Below are 22,126 nucleotides of genomic sequence, written 5' to 3'. Positions count from 1 at the left end.
TCTCCATCTGTCTGTCTCCCTCTCTTTTTTTTTTTTTTACCGGCCTCGGTGGCGTCGTGGTTAGGCCATCGGTCTACAGGCTGGTAGGTACTGGGTTCTGATCCCAGTCGAGGCATGGGATTTTTAATCCAGATACTGACTCCAAACCCTGAGTGAGTGCTCCGCAAGGCTCAATGGGTAGGTGTAAACCACTTGCACCGACCAGTGATCCATAACTGGTTCAACAAAGGCCATGGTTTGTGCTATCCTGCCTGTGGGAAGCGCAAATAAAAGATCCCTTACTGCTAATCGGAAGAGTAGCCCATGTAGTGACGACAGCGGGATTTCTCTCAAAATCTGTGTGGTCCTTAACCATATGTCTGACGCGATATGACCGTAAATAAAATGTGTTGAGTGCGTCGTTAAATAAAACATTTCTTTCTTTCTATTCACTTAATTGTTCCTCGGCATATTGGGATTCCATAAATATAAAAGTCGAACAACAACAAAAATTAAGATGAAAATGAAAAAGAAAAACGAAACAAACAAGACATTTTAATTTGTCAGTTCTGACAAAAGTTAGCATAGGATGTTTTAAATCATCTTTTGCTTGCATTCGACGTTCGTCACTTCCGTTTTCTTGTTCTTCGATTGACTGAAGTAAAAATGGTTTCGTCGATTTAAATCACGTTGTCATCGTAAATGTACCCTGTAATGAAACACTTGAATGTCTCCTCTTGTCGGCTTTTTAATTAAACAACGATATTTCTAAATACATTAAGGCGAAAACTTAATCGGCAGATCGGTTGATTTTGCTATCGACCTATGCGAATCGGCAGCCATTATTGAAAGTTTGTCTAACCTTGCATCACATGTGACGGAGGGCGTGGTTAACTCGTCATACGGAGGGGTCAATTGCACTTAACCCAAACTTATTGAAAACTAACCCAAAGTTATTGCATGAAAACTAACCCTGGGTTAATGAAAACTAACCCTGAGTTTGCTAACCCAGAGTCAAAAGTGTTTTTCAGCAACGTTTTTTTAACGAGTGATTGGCCAACCCTGGTTATGGAATTTAACTCAAAGTTAGTGTTAATCAGTGATTAAGTTAACCCAGGTTTCGAATAACCGGTCCCTGCAGGCTACGATTAAGTATTTCCGGTGTATGTATGTATTGGACTTTGGAGACGGCTTGGAGTTGAGAGTCGACTATAAACCAAATCGGTCGCCTAACAAAGTTATGTTTTTTTAAAACACTATTTTGTTTCCTGTGAAAATAGACGTGGTTAGTTTGCAAGATCCTAGTATTGTACGTCGCATAAATCGTTCAATAACCTCGGTCATTCTGATACGGCTGAAGTGCCAAATGCGTACATACCTTCACTGACTTTTTCTTTTTCTGTTTTAACTCGGGAGAGGTCTTAATAACTCAAACACTGAGACCTAAATCAAAAATGATTTTTCAGACAAAACTGGTATGCGTTTTTGGTATTGTTATAACAGTCTGTCTACTTACTGTGCAGTCTAACACCGACTCTGTAATTAAGGAATTATACAAGAAGATATCAGATCTGCAAGAGAAGAAAGATACCAAATACAAACCTTTTCAACAATGGAGGAAGGAAAAGGGAGGCTATGGCAGCGAGGTAAAGGTCAACACACATGGACCACCATTACTAGCTTTTATCCGTGACATGCAGGGCGTGTATGACAGTAATATGTTCGGGACGTCATGGATCACTATAGTTCTGATGGAAGCCTATCTGTATGGAGATGGTCCAAAACCGTCATCAAAGCAGATTGTTCTAGCTCTAGATTCCATCAGCAGTTACCATGACAAGAACCGTCACTACAATTCGTCCATCATGAATTTCTGGCAACAGAGGTACAACGAGTCGGTGGACTTCTGGCAGAGCTCTCCCGATAATCTCTACCACGTACTGGATATTATCCGCAGTCTGCCAATAAAGGATATAGAGAAACTTCTCGACTGGTTGGGCCTTAAAGATGTGGAAAAGTTCGTAGATAAACTCTATAACATGGTGTAAGTATCTTAATTATAGTCCTGTCCTGGACTGAGGAGCCGGCATGGCTCGACTCCTGCTCCCATGACGGGTGTGATACAGCAGCTTGCTCTGAATGTGCACGTTAAGCCCCATGACCTGACCTGATCTTAAAGGGACAGACCCTAGTTTCAACCCATGAAAATTAACACTAAGTTCAGTTAATCTACAAACCTGAAACACATTTGGATAAAGTTACAATTGAGTGAAACATGAACCTGTAACTTTGAAATGATGAAATACCCTTTGAAAACGGACTAAAACTCACCAGAATGACCAAAGACACTTCGAATGTACGGAAATTGATAATCTAAACCATAGTATGATTTCATTTATCAAAAATGGCTATAATAGTCAAAAATATACCTTTAAGGCTTAGTGTTTAAAACTAGGGTGTGTCCCTTTAATTATAGATTGTTTGTGACAAAACACTGATCTTTGCATTCACTGTGATTTTCAAGGGATCTAGCTCAAAAAGTAGTGTTTGCCTGAGGTGCTTTGGTCGAAGGATCGAACCTCCTCCGTGAACTCATTCTCTGGTTGTTTTCCCCCGTCCTCACCAGTGCCCCATGACTGATCTATCAAAAGGTTGTGGTATGTGTTGTTCTGTCTGGCGATGCCCGAAACCTTAGTGGTATAGGGGCATGTTAAGGGTACTCCCTCTCTCTCCCTCCATCTGTCCGTCTCCCTCTCTTTTTTTTTTTACCGGCCTCGGTGGCGTCGTGGTTAGGCCATCGGTCTACAGGCTGGTAGGTACTGGGTTCTGATCCCAGTCGAGGCATGGGATTTTTAATCCAGATACCGACTCCAAACCCTGAGTGAGTACTCTGCAAGGCTCAATGGGTAGGTGTAAACCACTTGCACCGACCAGTGATCCATAGCTGGTTCAGCAAAGGCCATGGTTTGTGCTATCCTGCCTGTGGGAAGTGCAAATAAAAGATCCCTTGCTGCTAATCGGAAAGAGTAGCACATGTAGTGGCAACAGCGGGTTTCCTCTCAAAATCTGTGTGGTCCTTGACCATATATCTGACGCCATATAACCGTAAATAAAATGTGTTGAGTGCATCGTTAAATAAAACATTTATTTCTTTTTGTTTCCCTCTCTTTTTATCAACTCTCTCTTCCTTTTTCGACCTCTCCTCCCTCCCTCACTGTCTCTGTCTCTGTCTCTCTCTCTCTCTGTGTATCTCTTTGTCTGTCTGTCTGTCTGTCTGTCTGTCTCTCTCTCTCTCTCTCTCTCTCTCTCTCTCTCTCTCTCTCTCTCTCTCTCTCTCTCTGTCTGGGGAAGTGGATGTAAAAGATCTCTTGCTATTAAATGATTTAGCTCAGTCAGTACATCACTGGCCTGAGATGCTTGTGTCGTAGGATCAAACGTTCTCCGCGGACCCTCTGGGTTTTTTCTAGTCCCAACCAAGTGCATCATAGGCGTATGTGCTGTCCTGTGCTGTACAATTCATATAAAAGATCCCTTGGTACAGTACTAATAGAAGATTGTAGCGGGTCTCCTCTAAAACTGTATGTCAGATTGATCAAATGTTAAAGTTTGACATCAAATAGCCAATGGTTAATAAACCAAGTGCTCTAATGGTATCGGTAAACAAAACAATTTTTGTATTTTACTCTTGGTTTTAACCGGTACTGGGCTATAAACCCATAATTGACCTACTGAATAGACCAACAAAATATAGCCAGAGAATGAGTGTGCGGACAGTTTTCTGGAACTGCATGATTCGAACCCCCCCCCCCCCCCCAAACTTCGCTCGCCACAGACTAGATACCACCCCGTACAACTCCCTACATACGCGCCTGAATTGGGGCTTAAAGGGAGGGTAAACTCAAATAAGAGCCTTATGTGTTGGAAAGATGCATACCCGAACCACTGACACTTTAACAAATGAAAACGTGTGATTTTAGAATTAATAAAAAAACAGGATTATTCCTTCTAACTGGGGGCAGCCATTTTGTTTTGTTTTTGTGACGTCCGGTGGTATAGCTTGGGGCGAAGTGACGCCAGCTCCGTCCAACCTCTCTTAAGCACAGTGTAAACAAACGCTCTAATTTATGACAAGGCGCTTGGCTTTCATCAACCTGACTTGTAAAACAACATAAATGACTTGATAGTATAATAAACTATTTAACTAAATATATTTCAATTTGCATCAACAGAATGAAATGGAGTTATAGTATTTTTCTCTTTACAAAAAATCCAAAGAAAAAATGCTTATTATTAGGCAAAAACGACCACTCACGATACCCAAGTGATAATTTTCTTTTCTTTGGGACTACGTAATTGGTCAGTTTTGTGATTTTAGATGGGAAAGTCTACTTAATCAAGGGTTTTACAGAATTACTTACTGTAATAAAGTGATAATGTCCATTACGATTTGAGGGGCGTCCGCGCGGCTAATAGACAATACCTTGTGATCTTAATAAAAGATGTCTGGGGACTGTCTAAATATACACCTGCCAATCAGGAACCACAGGTACAGGCCATGGAAAGAAAAGACCAATTAACCAAGAACACACTCCGATTATTGTTTCAGTACATGGGTTAATTTATGTACAAAACAAGTATGTATTATTTTTCAATACAAAATAAGCCACCATTGTCAAAGTGTTGAAATAACTGTATTATGTTGCCAGCTTACTGGGATGGATATTATTACAGAACATTGCGATGCATCTGCAAAAAATCAGGTATGTTTTGTTTCTTCAATTCGAAAACTAATTCCTGACGTGACACGTTAGGTATTACATAACCACCAGCTCACCAGAGGGCGTATTCACTGGGATGGTACAAAATGACTGCGCCCGTTATATATAATAGCCGTCATATTTAAGCGTTTTATTAATTAACTATACGATTATACTTGTTAATATTAAACAATAATGTGCGTTATATATCGTTGAATATGCATACCAGGCCAAATGCCTAATTGTCCCTCCCTTTAATACAACCATATAAATAGAGCATCTTTAAAGGTCCTATGTCAGAGATAAAACTACAATGTGTCGTTGTTTGCAAAAATCATTTTGTAATAAATACCTACATATTAATCGACCCCGCGCATAATATTTTCATAATTAACTCTAGAATAATAATTTTAAAAAGTTTTTTCCCCGGATAATTTTTGACTAAATATAGTGTGGCCACCATCTTTCTTTTGTCAACTGCCATTGAAACCCATGTTAAATTGTCCGACTTCAAATGAAAATTGCCAATAGAACGGGTTCTCGTTGGCACAAACAACATACACCATTGCGAACATACATGTACATTATATAAGCATTTATTTTCACTCCAAAACAGATCATTTCCGTCTCATTGTTTTTGCTATATGCTATATGACCGCATCTGGCTGTAGTATTGGTCCGGACAGGTGTTTCATTAACCAATTCACTCAAGCTGTCTCTTGCGCTATACACCAATGTCCCAAAAGGTCAATGCACAATATTACAAAATAACATGGACAAAATACAGCCAGAAAGCATACCATTAAACATACATATTGTTTTAATTCTTCACCATTTCCCGGAAGTGAATATGTGAACCATAACATGTGTCACAATCAGGAACTATAGTGGAGACCTAACCGCAAATAATTCTCTATGTAAACGTAGTGTGCTGAATTTGTACGAAGAAAACAATGACGTAACAAACCCTCAAGATTTCTTTCTTAAAATATAAATTGTGTTCTACTGGTAAATGGAATTATTTGGGTGTAATTTTTATAGGCATATAGTTGAAGGTATAAACTTTATGTTTCAAAGCAAACATTAATAAATAAAGAAAAATAATAATAAAATGTCGGGAACCGCCATTATTGCAACTTAGACATAGCACCTTTAAGGCATATACATCAGTTGCATCAGCTATTAAAGGGACAGACCCTATAAGTTTTTAAACACTAAGGCATATGTTTCACCTAGACTATAGTTTCAACCCATAAAACTGGACACTAAGTTTGGTTCATTTACAAACCTGTAACAAATTTTTATACAACAGAGTGAAACAAGAGTCTGTGACTTTGAAATACCCTTAAAAAATAGACTAAAACGCGACTCCATAACAGTTACTTCTCAGACGCATGTGCATTTTTAAAACTATAAAAAATGCATTTTGTGATATTAGAAACCCCAGGATGACCAGAAACACTTCGGTTGTATGGAAATGGATAATCTAAACAGTAAAATATAAGTAATGTTTGATTTCAGTGATCTTAAATGGCTCCCAGTGAAAAACATGCCTTAGTGTTTAAAAACCAGGGTATGTCTCTTTAAAATCAAAAGATATAAAACATACCGAGTACTTTCTATTTGGCTATCTAGATACTCCGCCGGCAGTGCTTTCCAAATACCTCCGGACTTTGACGACAGTTTCTTGAACCTAGGCCTCGGAAGCTTGCTGTTGGAGATGAAAGCCGATTTCCCCACTGAACTGTCATTGTGGAAAGAAAGCAACACGAATGTGACGTCAGTGTTTGACGCTTTGAAGAGATACGCCTACCGACCATTCTCGGCCAATAAAAACATCAATACCATAGATCCGAGGACCTATTTCTACATCCGACATTTTCTTCTCGATGCGCATGACAAATCACAAGATGTTGCGCTAGTTACCACATGGGTGAGGAATTATTTATATAAAACCCGGACTTTTCTGTAATTTGTTTTCATTGTAGTATTATAAAACGTTAATGAGAGATGTAGCGTACTTTTATGTTACAAACCTATGAAATACTAATGTTAACACAATGTTAAATTGTGATGTCACAGTATGACGTCATAGAAATATTAATACGCATCGCTACTTATAAAACTCAGTCTAGACTTGAAACTCTAGCATAGCACCCATGACCACCCTCCACCTGTTACCAACCCCTGACGGGCTGCTGGTGCTCCCTTGCACCTGCCACTGCAGGCGGCCCCCCTCACAAATTGTATGCGTGTGACGTCATTATAGATTGAGTCTGGACTCTAACAGTTTAATAAGCATACTGACGGCTCTTAATGACTGTTTAAAAGCGGGTTTACAAGTAGGCTAGAGTCATTGGTTCCCATTCCTTCCTCCTTTTTGAGGTAGGGAGGGGGCATTGGGACCCACCATCTTTATATTTTCCCATCGCCCAATAATATGACACATACAAAATCCCCATCTCCCCCCCAATACAAAATCCCAATTAAATGTCATACAGTCAAAATAAAATGCTTTAATATATGTTCAAAATTCCTTTATTTAGATTCAGGACATCGAGGAGGTGATGGCGACGTACAAAAAAGGCGTTGCCATGCCGTTTGGTATAAACAATGTTGATGTCACAGTGTCAGCCAACTTCCTGTATGGTGTGACGTCATCAGTGTTGTGTGGACTTCAGCCAACTAATATTCTAGACGACAAACAAATACAGGTGGAGTAGTATTTAGCCGTGATATGTGGCGTTACTTGTTGTAGCAGCTTAATATAGTCCGGTTTAGGAAATATTTCCTCATAAAAACAAAATACTACAAAATTCTGATATGCTTTTTGAAATCCTTCTTTGATGATTACATGTAGGTTGACCTCTGTAATATTTAAATAACCCATTTGTTTGAAGTTACTTGTTATATGTAGTACTAACTCATAACAACTGTACAACTGGTATAGTGTCATTTTAATAACAGAAACACGAGGCGATGATCAGGCATGAGGGCTGTTAACTGAACATTTTCGTGGTCGACCTATGTTGATTTTTTTTACACGGTACTTATCAGTTGAGGCACGGTCAATCTGGGATCAATTCCCGTCGGTGGGCCCATTGGGCAATTTCTCCCACCAGCCAGTGCACCAAGACTGGTATATCTTGTCTGTGGGATGGTGCATATAAAAGATCCTTTGCTGCTAATTGAAAAGAGTAGCCCATGAAATGGCGACAGTGGGTTTGCTCTCTCAATATCGGTGTGGTCCTTAACCATATGTCCGACGCCATATAACCGTAAATAAAATGTGTTGAGTGCGTCGTTAAATAAAACATTTCCTTCTTCCTGTTTGTCAGTTGAGAGCACTCCCTAAAATTAGTAGTCACATGACCCTCTCGACAGTGTTGTAATTTGTATTGACCTGCATGGAGTAATTAATGGTGGTGTGTAACCTTAAGTATTTGTACATAGATAATATAATAATATTGTGCTGCATATGAAATGTCGACTTGTGAATCGGTTGTACTTGCTTGGTGTGGTTTCTGTAATCATGACATGATAAAAAGCAAACAAAAACCCACTACAAAAAAACAAATAAAACAAGAATAAAATTAAAAAAACAGATTATAAATTACTATTATTCTATAGCAATAAATAAATAAATAAATAAACAAAATAAACTTAATGTTTAAAAATAACTCTTAGGCTGCAATTATGCGTATGAAACTATGAATTCAGTTCATATTCGTAATAGTTAGCCTATCTACTTTTGCATCTATGTAGGCCTATATTGAAAACAATTACCATCCTTGGTGGCGTCGTTATAATAAGCCATTGGACATAAGACTGGTAGGTACAGGGTTCGCAGCCCGGTACCGACTCCCACCTAGAGCGAGTTTCAACAACTCAGTGGGTAGGTGTAAGACCCAATCTGATTAAAATTAGCTCTACTGGTCTCACCAGTAGATCTAACAGCATTGCGTGAACTCCCATGTCCAGGTGACATTTCATCTATAAATAACAATTTAAAAATCGACCAATTACACTTCGCCTTTTATAACGTTATTCGGGAGCCATACAAATTCAAAAAATATTGGTCGAGACTATTTATGCAATAGGCAAACTTGTTGGTCTATTTCAACATTGAAAAAACAGGGGGAAAAATGCAGTAATAAACTCTGGATTGTATACTAGTATAAACAGATTTTATGGCTATACCATCACAGTTTTTTTTTTCCGTCTTGAAATGAATTTTATATAAAAATTTATATTTAAATTAGTTTCCGGCATACTTCGTAATTCACCCGAATTATTTCGTATACCTTCGGCATAATCCCGAATGTTTTCAAATTCTTTTCAAATCACGGCATGATTTTGCAAGTAAGGTTTTGATTGGTCGAATGAAAGGTCAACTGGACATGAGCTCCAACGGGCTGCTGTTAGATCCACATGTAATAGGGGAGCTAATTTTAATTAGATTGGTGTAAGACCACTACACCTTCTTCTCACTAACCACTGACAATTAACAACTAACCCACTGTCCTGGACAGGCATCCCAGATAGCTGTGGTGTGCGCCCAGGACATCGTGCTTGAACCTTATTGGAACGAAAATAAGTTGAAATGAAAAAAAACACGATTACATTTCAATTTATGTAACTGATTTTTGCCTAAATTTGATAAAAGGTTAATTAATATGTGACTATATTTGCAAAATTTTGCTATATTACATTTTGTATATACATCATATATTTCAGCAAATCTTTCTGAATACGACTTTACTGATTGCATACGAAATCAACGCAGAGTTCATTGGTCGACGCGACCTTGCCCTTGTATACTATCCGTCACTATTCGAATTGTACTTCTTCGTAGCAAGGACATATGCTCTACTTGAAAGGACTGCAAAGTACAGCAAGTTACCACACCCAGTAAGAAAAAATAATAAAGGAATTTTCTTCGGCTATTTAATACTTTAGCTAGGTTTATCAAGGGTGGATGCAAAGTAGCACCTAATACCCTGCAAACAATGATTACAACGTATATCAGAAGTAGCCCGAGTACTCTGACTGTAAGCGAGCTAGATGGACATGTCGACAGTTATTAGCCCTAATGTCCGTATAGTTCTCTTACAGTCAATGTACTCAGGCTAATGAGAAGGATCTGCCCTAAACAGTTCAGCCTTTGCCCTGAAACAGCAACCATCAAACCCCTCAAACCCCTCCATACCCCTGAAGCCTGGACCTCCTAATCATACACCTATAGCTTCCGCCAAATAGACATTACGAAACGGGGTCTCTCTCTCTCTCTCTCTGAACCTTTCGATGAAGAAACGTAAAAAAAAAATCCCAAATCTGCTTTAAAGCCGCACACCCTAGTTCCATCCAGCGAAAATAAATTATAATTTGGTTAATCTACAAACCTGTAACACACTTAGATCACGTTTTTATCAAATGGAGTGAAAAAGCAGGTTTTATATCGATAAATACCATGGGAATCCCCATGTCCCAATTGCTTGAAATAATTTTGAAAGTTAGTATTCTGATGTCACCGGTAGATGTCGCTTGAAGCACAACAATGCCTACGTCACGACAAATTACACAGAGTGCACACAGACTTGGGGTGCGTTCTTTTCACCTCTCCTGGACAACTGTTCTGTCCTGGTTGTATCCCCTCTCCAGATATCGTAAGACTTAGCAAAATTATTGGTTTTAAGGGTTTGTAATGTTTTGTATTGAGACACTTACTTGTCTGAACTTTATTGTTACTGAAAATGTTCACGAACTGTGAAGAAAAATCTCACAAATGAACAACAAAAAATCGGATGTTGATTGCGCGAACCGTGCACGAGAAAACAAACCGAACCAAAATGATAACGGTCACGTGGTATGCCAACGTCTGTGACATTGAAATGGAAATATCCCGTCTAAAAATAGATTAGACCTGGCATCGAAATAAGTCGAGAACGGTCGTTCAGGTTACCGGGAGGTTACCACATGTTAGAAAAGTCGAGAACAGTGTTTCGTTCTCGACAAAAATTTCAACGTTAACGGTAGTTTCGTTTCCGAACGTAAACCAGGCAATGCATTCAGGACTTCTGCATTTCATTATCTCGTCAGGAATTGCATCGATGTTCGCGCGCAAGTCACTCCGCGTTTAAGCAGCGTCCACTAGATGAATTTATGTCCGCGTTTTGTTTTCTCGTACAAAATTGCACCGATGTTCGTACGCACTTGTGCAATTGCAAAGCAATTCTGGCAATCCGCGTTTAAGCAGCGCCCACTAGATAAATTTACTTCCGGATTTCGTTTCTCGTACCGATGTTCGCGCGCACCGTTACAATTTCAGAACGACCGCGTAGTAGTAACAGGAATTCAATTCTAACTTTCATATAGTTGTGGAAACCTATAGGTTACCAGACTATATTTTGTGGTAACCTGTAAATGGGTTACCAGACACAATTTTTATTTCGATGCCTGTTAGACCTTGTCTGCTCAATGTTTTTTTCTCAAACATGCGTGCGTTTTTAAGCAATAAGAAAAATAAATTTTGTGGTATTACAAAAACCAGGATTACCAGGATTACCAAAAAACACTTCAGGTGAATGGAAATGTATATTCTAAATAATAAACGGTAAGTAAAGTGCAATTTTATTTGTGAAAAAATGGGTTTAATAGCGAAAAACAACGCCGTAATGATTAACAACTAGCCGTAACTAGGGTGTGTCCCTTTAATGAGGTTCATTTGAACTCTCCCTATTGTAACACTTAATTAGTAGGGCCTAACTCATTTTATTACCGTTTATTCCTTTAATTAATATTTAAGAGAGCACTAATGTATACCATCCATATATTGTTTTCAGGCACTTGTAGAAGTTATGTCGATTCTGGCTCCAGTCTTGAAGGGTAAAGTCACACACGTGATCTTGGACCAGGCCAAGCCATTAGGAGACGACATGGTTTTCTTTGATGACTTTCTGGGGGACGGAGACTACACACGAGACAACAAAACAATCGTTCGTATCAAATGCTCTTGTATCAAATGTGTAACAAAGGCTGTGGTATGTACTATCCTATCTGTGGGGTGGTGCATATAGAAGATCCCTTGCTGCTAATCGGAAAGAGTAGCCCATGAAGTGGCGACTGCGGGTTTCCTCTCTCAATATCTGTCTGGTCCACAACCATATGTCCGATGCCATACAACTGTAAAATAAAATGTGTTGAGTACGTCGTTAAATAAAACATTTGCTTTCCTTTCCTTTCATAAGCGAACGAGACTGGGGGGGTCAAAGGGCCGGAGAAAATCTTCTTATTCGGGCAAAAATTATAGAGATATTCAGGCTAAATGAGCTTGCCCGAAACCTTTTCAGCACATATTTCCATCAATCTACCAACAGTATTAGCTGTACTCCATGTAAATATGCGTAGTGATTCGTTTGCAACCCAAAACAGCCGTTTGACAGTAATACTAATATGAATAAATGTTGTTATCCAGATTCGGGCATTTCCGTTTAATTCGGGCAAAAATCGACCCTCCACAAAAATGGGAGCCCATATGCGAACACTACCAGTAAAGACCATAGGCTCGTAGGAACAATAGTATTATGTGAAGTATATGTGTGCATAAGCGTACGAGACTGGGTGCCAAGAGGGTTCACTGACACACACACTTCCATAATTCTACTCGCAGTATTAATTGTAATCCATTCATAACAAATAATGTTGTGAATGTTTTGGTACTCTATATGGCTATTTGGGCTCATTGGGCTATTTCTCGCTCCAGCCAGTGCACCACGACTGGTACATCAAAGGCCGTGGTATGTGCTATCCTGTCTATGGGATGGTGCATACAAAAGATCCCTTGCTGCCAATCGAAAAAAGAGTAGCCCATGAAGTGGTGACAGTGGGTTTCCTCTCGCATATCCTGTGTGGTCCGTAACCATATATCTGACACCATATAGCCGTCAATAAAATGCAAATATGAATAAAGTAACGTTATCAAAGCCAGAGTATGTTCGTGTGTGTGGGGGGGGGTGTTACCGAGGATGCTATAGAGGAGCGGAGCACCTGTTGTTTTAGTTTATATATATATAGCAAAATGTAAAATAAAACAAAAAGTAAATGTTTAGGATTGCTATGCCATTTTTTTCTTCCATTTTTGTAAAACACTTTCTTTGCCCAGATACGAGCAGAAGACAGGATATTCACGACAGCTATGGCTGTGAACTGTCTCATTCGAACGTGGACAGTGTTTGACGATATAACAGGAAAACTTGTGTGGATGAAAGGTGGGTGGCAACAGCATGAGGATCGGCTTGTATAATATCCACTCAAGTCACAGCCTCAGACCAAGTTTGATTAAAATAAATGTAATAAATGTTATTGAATATAAGAGGACATTGATTTATTAATCATCGCCTATTGGATGTCAAATGTGAGAAAGAGAGAGAGAGAGAGAGAGAGAGAGAGAGAGAGAGAGTGTGTGTGTGTGTGTGTGTGTGTGTGTGCGAGCGTGAGTGAGTGAGTGTGTGCGAGAGAGAGTGGGAGGGAGTGAGATAGGAAAAAACAGTGAGTGAGATTGAGAAAGAGAATGTTGAGGGGAGAGAGAGGATGGGTGAGGAAGAGGTGTTGGAAGTGGGAGAGAGAATTGAACAGAGAGACAGAGAGTGTTTGAATTGATAACCTGAAAGTATGTTTCCAACACATAACTAACAGAGTATGGTTACACCCCCTCCCCTCGCCAATCTGAATCCCCCAATATAAAATTCTGGTTACGCCAAATTAAATAACACAATTCCAACACCAGCCCCAACCCATATCCCGTCGTTTACTCATCACACGTTGACATTTTTAAAGGTACCTTTAAGATTTCTTTAATTGCTAATTTGTTGAATTAGAATAAGGGATTTTAACCATTTTTATTGAAGGCATTTTTCTCTGGGTTTTTTTCAGAAACACCATCAAAAGTAATAGAAACTGCATCCAAAGCGACCAAATGGCTGACTGCTTTTACTCTGTCTGGCGACTATAAACCTTGGAACACATTTTTTTCTGGTTCCCGTAAAAGTTATGATGTATGTACTTCACACATTCATGAAAGGGTTCCATCAAAGTTAAGATACTAGCCAGAAGTATTTAAATTTATGTAATGACAAAAATTAATTTACTAGCAAAAAGCCCCCAGTTTTATTGAAAAATTTATAGACGGTGATTTTGTCTATTTTTTAGCCAAACATCCATAGCTATATAGCGAAACCACTTTTGATATTCCTGACTTAATTATGCAAGATTATTTTTAGCTGTTTATCACAAATGCACATAAAAAGATTGAAATATGGAATTTTGAAATTATGATAATAACAGACTTTTATATGACAACACATATAGTCCGGGAGCCCAGAGAGGTTTAATTAGCATTGTGAGTACAAAAGGTTTGAGGCCTGGAATATGTAGGTGTGGGCTGTGGGACCACCAAACGACCATCCTGTACCAATCTGAGGGGCCGCCCCTCAAAATACCCCAAAGTTTAAGTTTAATTAGCATGTTTGAGTACACCAATCAAACCTACACCAAACTGTTCTGTTGATGTACTAATTAAGATCCACCAGTCATCTCCTGTACTTAGTCCACTTAAGAACGCCCCTAATTTGCACTAATTAGAAATTTAATTCGCATGGTTGAGTACATCAACAAAACTGATGTTTAATTAGCATGGTTGAGTACATCAACGAAACTGATGCCAAAATATTCTTTAGGGTACCCTAACTAATGATCAGTGATTCTTAAGTGTCAACACCTGTACCGAATCCACTTAAGAATGGGTCAAAGGTCAAAATCCACCCAATTTCAGGTTAAATTAGCACGATCGAGTACATCAATGAAACTAACGTTAACATTTTCTCTGTTGATGTACTAATTAAGATCTACCATTCTTAAGTGTCAACTCCTGTACATAGTCCACTTAAGAATGCCCCTAATTAGCACTAATTAGAAATTTAATTTGCATGGTTGAGTACCTCAGTGAAACTGATGTTTAATTAGCATGGTTGAGTATATCAACGAAAGTGATGCCAAAATTTTCTTAAGGGTACCCTAAGGATATTTTGGCATCAGTTTCGTTGATGTACTCAACCATGCTAATTAAACTTCTAATTAGTGCTAATTAGGGGCATTCTTAAGTGGACTAAGTACAGGAGTTGACACTTAAGAATGGTGGATTTTAATTAGTACACCAGCAGAGAACATTTTGGTGTAGGTTTGATTGGTGTACTCAACCATGCTAATTAAACTTAAACTTTGGGGTATTTTGAGGGGTGGTCCCTCGGATTGGTACAGGAGATGACACTTAAGAATGGCTGTTTGGGGGTCCCATAGCCCACACCTACATATTCCAGGTCTCAAACCTTTTGTACTCGCAATGCTAATTAAACCTCTCTGGGCTCCTGGTTTAATATCTGTTCGTAACTAGAGGATATAATGTACATCGAAACTTAAGGGTTTTTTTTGTTTTGTTTTGTTTATTATTGTTTTTTAATTATTGTAAAACAGCCAATGCATTCATTACAGTAAACGATGAAATATGATGCTTGCCGACTGATATTAAACAAATATGGTGTCATATATATTACAACACATCTTGTCAATCTGTTCCAGAGTCTGCCATTTTGGTATCCAATAAACCGACTGCAGTATTTGAACGGCACGGAAATCCACGACCATATACACTTCCCTCACGGGCTTTTCATGCTCGGTGTCGAGGGCGTTATTCCGGAAGCCCAGTATGAAGCAAATTTCAACCAATCGCATTTTGGAATGAAGACGCCAACGAAATTCTACGGCTACAATGCTGGCAAGAGTGTCTTCCCCTTCTGGTCGTCTGACACGTATACATACGCCGTGACGATGCTGGCGTTAGCACAGTTTGAAAATACGGTACAACACTAGGCTACTAGAGACTATAAGGAAAATGAGAAACTTCAGAAGTTTGCACCATTAAATTTGGATTATATTAAACTCCTTCAGATCTGACACCTCGTCTTGTTGGTGCATTTTTTAGTTATAAAATAAGACATAAATAATTAAGGGTGTATTATATCAGAAGATAAGGATAAACAGCCCTATTAAATTGTGGTTTTAAATAAATTTCTTGAAATCGAAAATTATATGGATAGGAAGTAAAATATTCTCAAAAGAAGTCTTTCATCCATCAAAATGGAAGCTAGAATGGGGAGCTGAATCTTTTAGTCTATTAGGAATAAACTTTTCTCTAAATATGCAACAAATGATTGATGAAAATTATAAATATAAAATATTGGAAATGAAGAAATCTATGAAACAGTGGTCAACAAGAAAATTAACTGTTTTGGGTAGAATTATTGTGGTAAAATCGCTTGTAATACCCAAAATAACGCATTTACTTATTTCTTTACCAAATCCACTGGAAAGAATATTAAAACAAATAAATAAATTACTTTTTAATTTTGTATGGCAAAACAAACCTGACCGGATAAAAAGAACAATACTAGTTAGTGCAAGATGATGAAAAAGGTGGGCTTAAAATGTTAGATATTATACATTTCTCTACATCATTAAAACTGACTTGGATAAAAAGACTGTTTGGGTCAAATTCTAAATTGGCAAATATTTTTCAGTCTATAACAGGTTTAACAACCAGAGACTTAGTTATACATGGTGAATTTTTAATTCAGCTTAGGATAAAGAAAATTAAAAATATGTTTTGGAAGGATGTATTAAATAGTTGGATTTTATTTCAACAAAAATTAACATTTCAAAATGAAGAAGAAATTCTAAGTTTGAACATTTGGAATAATAGTAATATACTAATAGACAGAAAACCTATATTATATAAGAATTTCACTGAAAAAGGTGTTATATTTTTATATGATTTACTAGATAGCCAAGGGCAGTTTATGGATTATAACACTTTTAATGCAAAATATAATATACGATCAAATTTTTTAGAATATGCGTCTTTAATATGTGCAATCAAATTATTTATACGAAACAAAACAAATTAAAATAAATAAACATACGAAGTGCCTAAACATCCAGTATTTCCTTCGAAAATAAAGCTTCTTGCGAAAAACTAATCGGGAAGTAGAGAAATATATAAAGTACTGAATAATGCTACTGTAGTTCCTACATCACAATTGAAATATTCTCGTGAAGGATGCTGTTTTCCTACTTCAAAATGGGCAAAGTATTATAGTCTGCCATTTATGATTTTGAAAGACCCAACTCTACTATGGTTTCAGTACCAAATTTTACATAGGATTATACCAACAAATTCGTTTTTATATAAAATAAAGTATATTGCTTCCAGTACTTGTAACTTTTGTAATCAGCAACCAGAAACATTGCAACACTTGTTTTATGATTTCCCTAAAGTCAGTGAACTTTGGAAAACTATAGAACAATTGTTACAGCAAAAAGACGAATATATTCAGCTTGATAAAAGTATGGTTCTATTCGGCAGCATACATACAAATCATAAATTTGTGAATTGGCTTATTGTCAATGTAACGCATTATATATATATAGAACAAAACTTCAAAAAAATATACTTCATATAACTGGAATTAAAAATGTAATTACAGATAAATTACAAATGGGGAAATACATACTGTATAAAAACTGTTCACATAAAGAGTTTGATGAAAACTGGGCACCTTGGCAAAGATGTCTAGAAAATTAAATTTAGCCTTAATAGTTAAAAATAACTCCAATATAAGACACATACTGTTGGTGGTGGGGTTTTTGTGGGAGTTTTTGTAACCTAAAAGCCAATAACGTTTGTTTTCTATATTTGGAAATATGGATTTTTCTTTTCTTCTTTTCTCTCTGTCTATCTGTTTAATTTCTCTTTTATTATATATTTAGTCTGTCATTAATTTTGTGCTCCAAATTTGACTGTTTCAATTAACTAGTAATTTTATTGAATGCACTTTATATTTATGTATCTATTGTAAGATAATGATTTCAGGGCCCCAACCCTGACATTATCAATATATAAATATCTGGGGCAATAAATATATTTAAAAAAAATAATAATAAAAAAAAGTAAACTTTACACCCGACAGATATGGTGAGGGAGGGACGAAAATAGACTGAATGTGTTTTGATTTGTTTAACGACATCACTAGAGCACATTGATTAATTAATCATCGGCTATTGTATGTCAAACATTTGGCAATTCTGACATATAGTCACACAGGAAATCCGCTACATTTTTCCTAATGCAGCAAGGGATCTTTTATAAGCACTTCCCCCACAGTCAGGAAAACACATACCAAGGCCTTTGATCAGTTATAGGGCACTGGTTGGAATACAGCTAGGGAAGGGGGGATCCACTGAGGTGGTTTGATCCTGCGACGCAAGCATCTTAGGCGAGCACTCAACCTACTGAGATAAATATTGCAGCCTGAGTGACAGAGAGAGAGAGAGAGGGGGGGGGGGGGGGGGGGGGGGACCAAGTACTGGGAAAATCCTAGTTGTCACAGTATTCCTTTTTGTGGGAAAAGAAGACATTCCATAAAATTCAGCCTTGAAATCACCATTCATGACCAGAATCAAGGCGAGCTGAAGATCACTCTCCTTAAATGATGCCAGGCGAGCAATCACACGAAGTTTAAAATAAAAATTTGTCAAACATTTTATTGCAAGGCAATCAATTTGTCACTTTCCAAAAACTTGAGTTGGGGAGGGGGCTATGCCACCTCGGTCCTCGGTTCCTGGAGTATGGAGGTGAGCGTAAGGCAGGCACGGCGGAGCAATAATTCTGAATAAAAAATATTATTGGAAGTAAATCTTAAGGCAGAGATTAATTTTACTTTGTAGAATGCAGGAAATTGCATTTCAGAACATCTAGTTTTCAAAATTTTACGGGAGAGCATAACCCCGAGCCCTCTAAAAACTTTGCTTTATGCACTCGATTTTTAGTCAGACCCCCCTCCACCCCTATGTCTAAAGAAAAAGTTAATAGCCAAAGACTAAATGCTGTAGCCACTTTGTATAAAAATGGGCAATTGGCTAACATGGCAATGGACAGGGTGAACACTGTATATATATATTACGCTGTAATGAGAGAGTATAACTTTCCAAATGTCCGTCTAGCTCTCACTGTCAAAGTACTCTGGCTAGGTGCTGGGGTGCTCACAAAGACATTCGGGCTTCTATTTTTTGCTCGAATTAAACGGAAATTCCCGAATTTTGATGACAATATTTATTCATATTAACATTATTGTCAAACAGCTAAAAAGGTTCAGGCGCTGATCAGGATCAGTTGTCGTTGCTCCCCTGTTGCCCCGCCCCGTACGCTTATGGGGGCTGCCAGAAAAGCGGTCACCATTTAGATCCTCGGCTGTTTCTGGACAAAACTCTGGTTCCAGTTGTGGAGGAGACCAAATTTCTGGGGGTTATTTTTGACAGGAGGCTATCTTTTGTTCCTCATTTACAGTATGTGAAAAGAAGGGCTTGAAGGCCCTCAATATCTTAAAGGTTATTGGCAAGACTGAATGGGGGGCAGACCGAAAGGTTATGCTCCGACTTTACAGATCTTTAGTTCGGTCTAAACTTGATTATGGGTGCATTGTGTATGGGTCAGCACGTAAGTCTTACTTGCAAATGCTAGATCCTATACACAACCAGGGACTTGGGCTTTGTCTTGGTGCTTTCAAAACATCTGTGGAGAGCTTGTACGTCGATGCACACGAACTAGTTTGGGTGCTAGACGTTCAAAGCTTTCTCTGCAGTATGCTACAAAGATTAAATCAATGCCAAAACATCCTGCACACAATGCGGTGTTTGATAATAAATATATGAAATTATTTGATGCGAAACCGAATGCGATTCGGACATTTGGTCTTCGCATTAGGCAGTTTTTATCAGTTTCCAACATTGATTTAACAGACATTTTGGAAATGCCTTGGTGTATCAAACTACCAAAAATTGTATTCGATCTTGTGCATCTAAAAAAAGATCGCACAGATGCTATTATTTATAAACAACATTTCATGGAAATCCAAGAGAGGTACTGTGATTACATTCCTGTTTACACAGACGGATCACGGGATGGGAATTCTGTGGCTTGTGCTACAGTTTTTCCATCAGACGCAATAATTTCCATGAGATTGCCCGATTCAGCATCAATCTTTACTGCTGAAATTTGGGCAATGATTAAAGCCCTGGAACAGATTAAGGATTCATGTGCATCCAAATATATTATTTTTACAGACTCACTTTCGTGACTCCAAGCTCTACAGTACATGTATTTGGAGCACCCCTTAGTTGGAATGGTGATACGAAAGTGTGTCTTTTTATCAATTGCCAATAAAGATGTTATATTTTGTTGGGTACCCAGCCATGTCGGCATTAGGGGTAACGAAAAGGCAGATGTTGCTGCCAAGTCTGCTTTGAACTTGCCCCGTGTCCGTGTTGGTGTCCCCTACAGTGAATTTAAATTTCATATAAAGCAATATATCTTTTCGACTTGGCAAGACTACTGGGACGGTGCGGTTGCGAACAAGCTTCATTCTGTCAAAGCAATCCTGGGAGAGTGTCAGTCATCCTACAGGCGATGCAGGAAGGATGAAGTAGTCTTGTGCCGTGCCCGCATCGGTCATACATATTTGACGCATTCATTTATTTTAAAGAAGGACCCTCCCCCTCTGTGTGAACATTGTCAGTGTACACTGACTGTGCGTCACATTTTGGTGGAATGTGATCATCTCAAGCCGACGAGAAATGATATATTTGGCAACAGAAATGTTTTTGAATCTTTTAAATTCCACCCAGAATTAATTGTAAAGTTTTTAAAACACTTTGACTTCTATACAAAGTTTTAAAATGTACTTACCTTGATTTTATGTATTGTATTATACTTTTTTCCCACAGCTCCTTACACTGGTTTTACATGAATATATATAAATAATATTTCCATATACTTACCATTTCTGACACCCAATAGCCGATATGTATGTTTGTGCTGGGGTGTCGTTAAACAAACATTCATTCATTCATTCATGCTTATGGGGGCTCTTTAACACAGACAACAAAAACGGTGCATAGCAAGTGGATGCAATGCATTTATTGATTTTAGTGAGGAACATATAATATCTTGCTCATCTTGATATTTCTATGGAAGATTACCATATCACTGGCGTAGGAAGCGGGTGGCGGAGTGGGGAGGGGCATGTGCCTCACACACTAGCAGTGCAGCGATGTTTTTTTTTTAAATATAGGCCTATTTTTACTTGCTGCTAATCGGAAAGAGTAGCCCATATAGTGGCGACAGCGGGTTTCCTCTCAAAATCTGTGTGGTCCGTAAACATGTCTGACGCCATATAACCGTAAATAAAATGTGTTGAGTGGGTATCAGGTCGTTTCGACCTTATTCCCGATCGCCCCGTGTCGTTTCGCCCTCTATACAGGGTCGTTTCGCCCTCATGTTTATGTTTGTGAATGATGAATAAATTTGTTTACGTGACTCTAGTTGCAAATCAGATATAGATTATCAAGTTGTAACCCTTTATCAACCATAAACACCATTTATATGTACATGTTATTATGTGCAATATTTTAAAGAATCCCTCCCCTCACACCATCCCAGTTCCTACGGGCCTGATGTATTTTATATTAATAAGTACAAAGACTAGCCTACACAATGATATTGTCGATAGGACATATTAGTTATAAAGTGCTTTGGTGTGTGTGTGGGGGGGGGGGGGGGGGGGGGGGGGGGGGGGGGCGATTTTTTGCAAATTTGCGAAATTGGCCTCTGTAATATCCATTGACGTGTCATGTTTACATCTATGCTGATGAAATATTAAAAGGTCCATTTGCTTCAGTTTACATTTAAAAAATGCTTGTTGTATGCTATGTATGGCATTGTTGTTGTCCTTGTTATTAAAATAATGCGTATTTTATTATTAAAATGTTTTAAAATAATGCGTGTTTTGTGCTTTTTTAAACAGGTTTTAACATAACATATCGATGTCTGTTCTCGTTACAGCCAGTTTAGGGCAAAATACATGCAGTTTTCTGCTGTCTGCCATTTTGGAATTTTATGGAATACTCTTCAAGAAGGGTGAAAGACTCTAAAATATTAATATAAAATCAATGATCTCTAGTGGTATCTTTAAACAATCAAATAATATTAATAATATTAAAATAATATGACGTCATCACATTTGCATTTATATCATAACATGTTATTACATTCAACGGTTGTTAGATTAAGTCATATACTTTCACCCCTCTTGTAGAATATTCCATAAAAAAGTCAAAATGGAAGCCGGCACAAAATGACATGCTTTTTGCCCTATGCGATCTCAGCGAAGTCGATACAGGTGACATGGTTATCATCTAGTATGTGGAATCCATGCCATTGGGTT

The 22,126-nt window shown here is 38.1% G+C and overlaps 1 protein-coding gene across 3 annotated transcripts; it reads left to right on the top strand.

The window, feature by feature from the left end:
- Window positions 1-636: 636 nt before the first annotated feature.
- Window positions 637-15,743, top strand: LOC121390166. 3 transcript variants are annotated; one of them, XM_041521914.1, is made up of 8 exons: window positions 640-2,023; window positions 6,372-6,669; window positions 7,283-7,450; window positions 9,474-9,647; window positions 11,579-11,731; window positions 12,898-13,003; window positions 13,668-13,789; window positions 15,369-15,743. In XM_041521914.1, exons 1-8 carry the CDS (start codon window positions 1,434-1,436, stop codon window positions 15,657-15,659), a joined length of 1,902 nt encoding a protein of 633 aa, XP_041377848.1. In that variant the 5' UTR covers window positions 640-1,433; the 3' UTR covers window positions 15,660-15,743. The 3 variants fall into 3 exon arrangements, with proteins under 3 accessions (XP_041377850.1, XP_041377849.1, XP_041377848.1); XM_041521916.1 differs by lacking the exon at window positions 13,668-13,789 and having other exon boundaries at window positions 637-2,023; window positions 15,369-15,649; XM_041521915.1 differs by lacking the exons at window positions 12,898-13,003; window positions 13,668-13,789 and having other exon boundaries at window positions 639-2,023.
- Window positions 15,744-22,126: the final 6,383 nt, after the last annotated feature.

This window comes from Gigantopelta aegis, chromosome 15 (assembly GCF_016097555.1).
Source record: "Gigantopelta aegis isolate Gae_Host chromosome 15, Gae_host_genome, whole genome shotgun sequence".
Lineage (NCBI taxonomy): Eukaryota > Metazoa > Mollusca > Gastropoda > Neomphalida > Peltospiridae > Gigantopelta > Gigantopelta aegis.
This window is presented reverse-complemented; position numbering and strand designations above follow the sequence as displayed.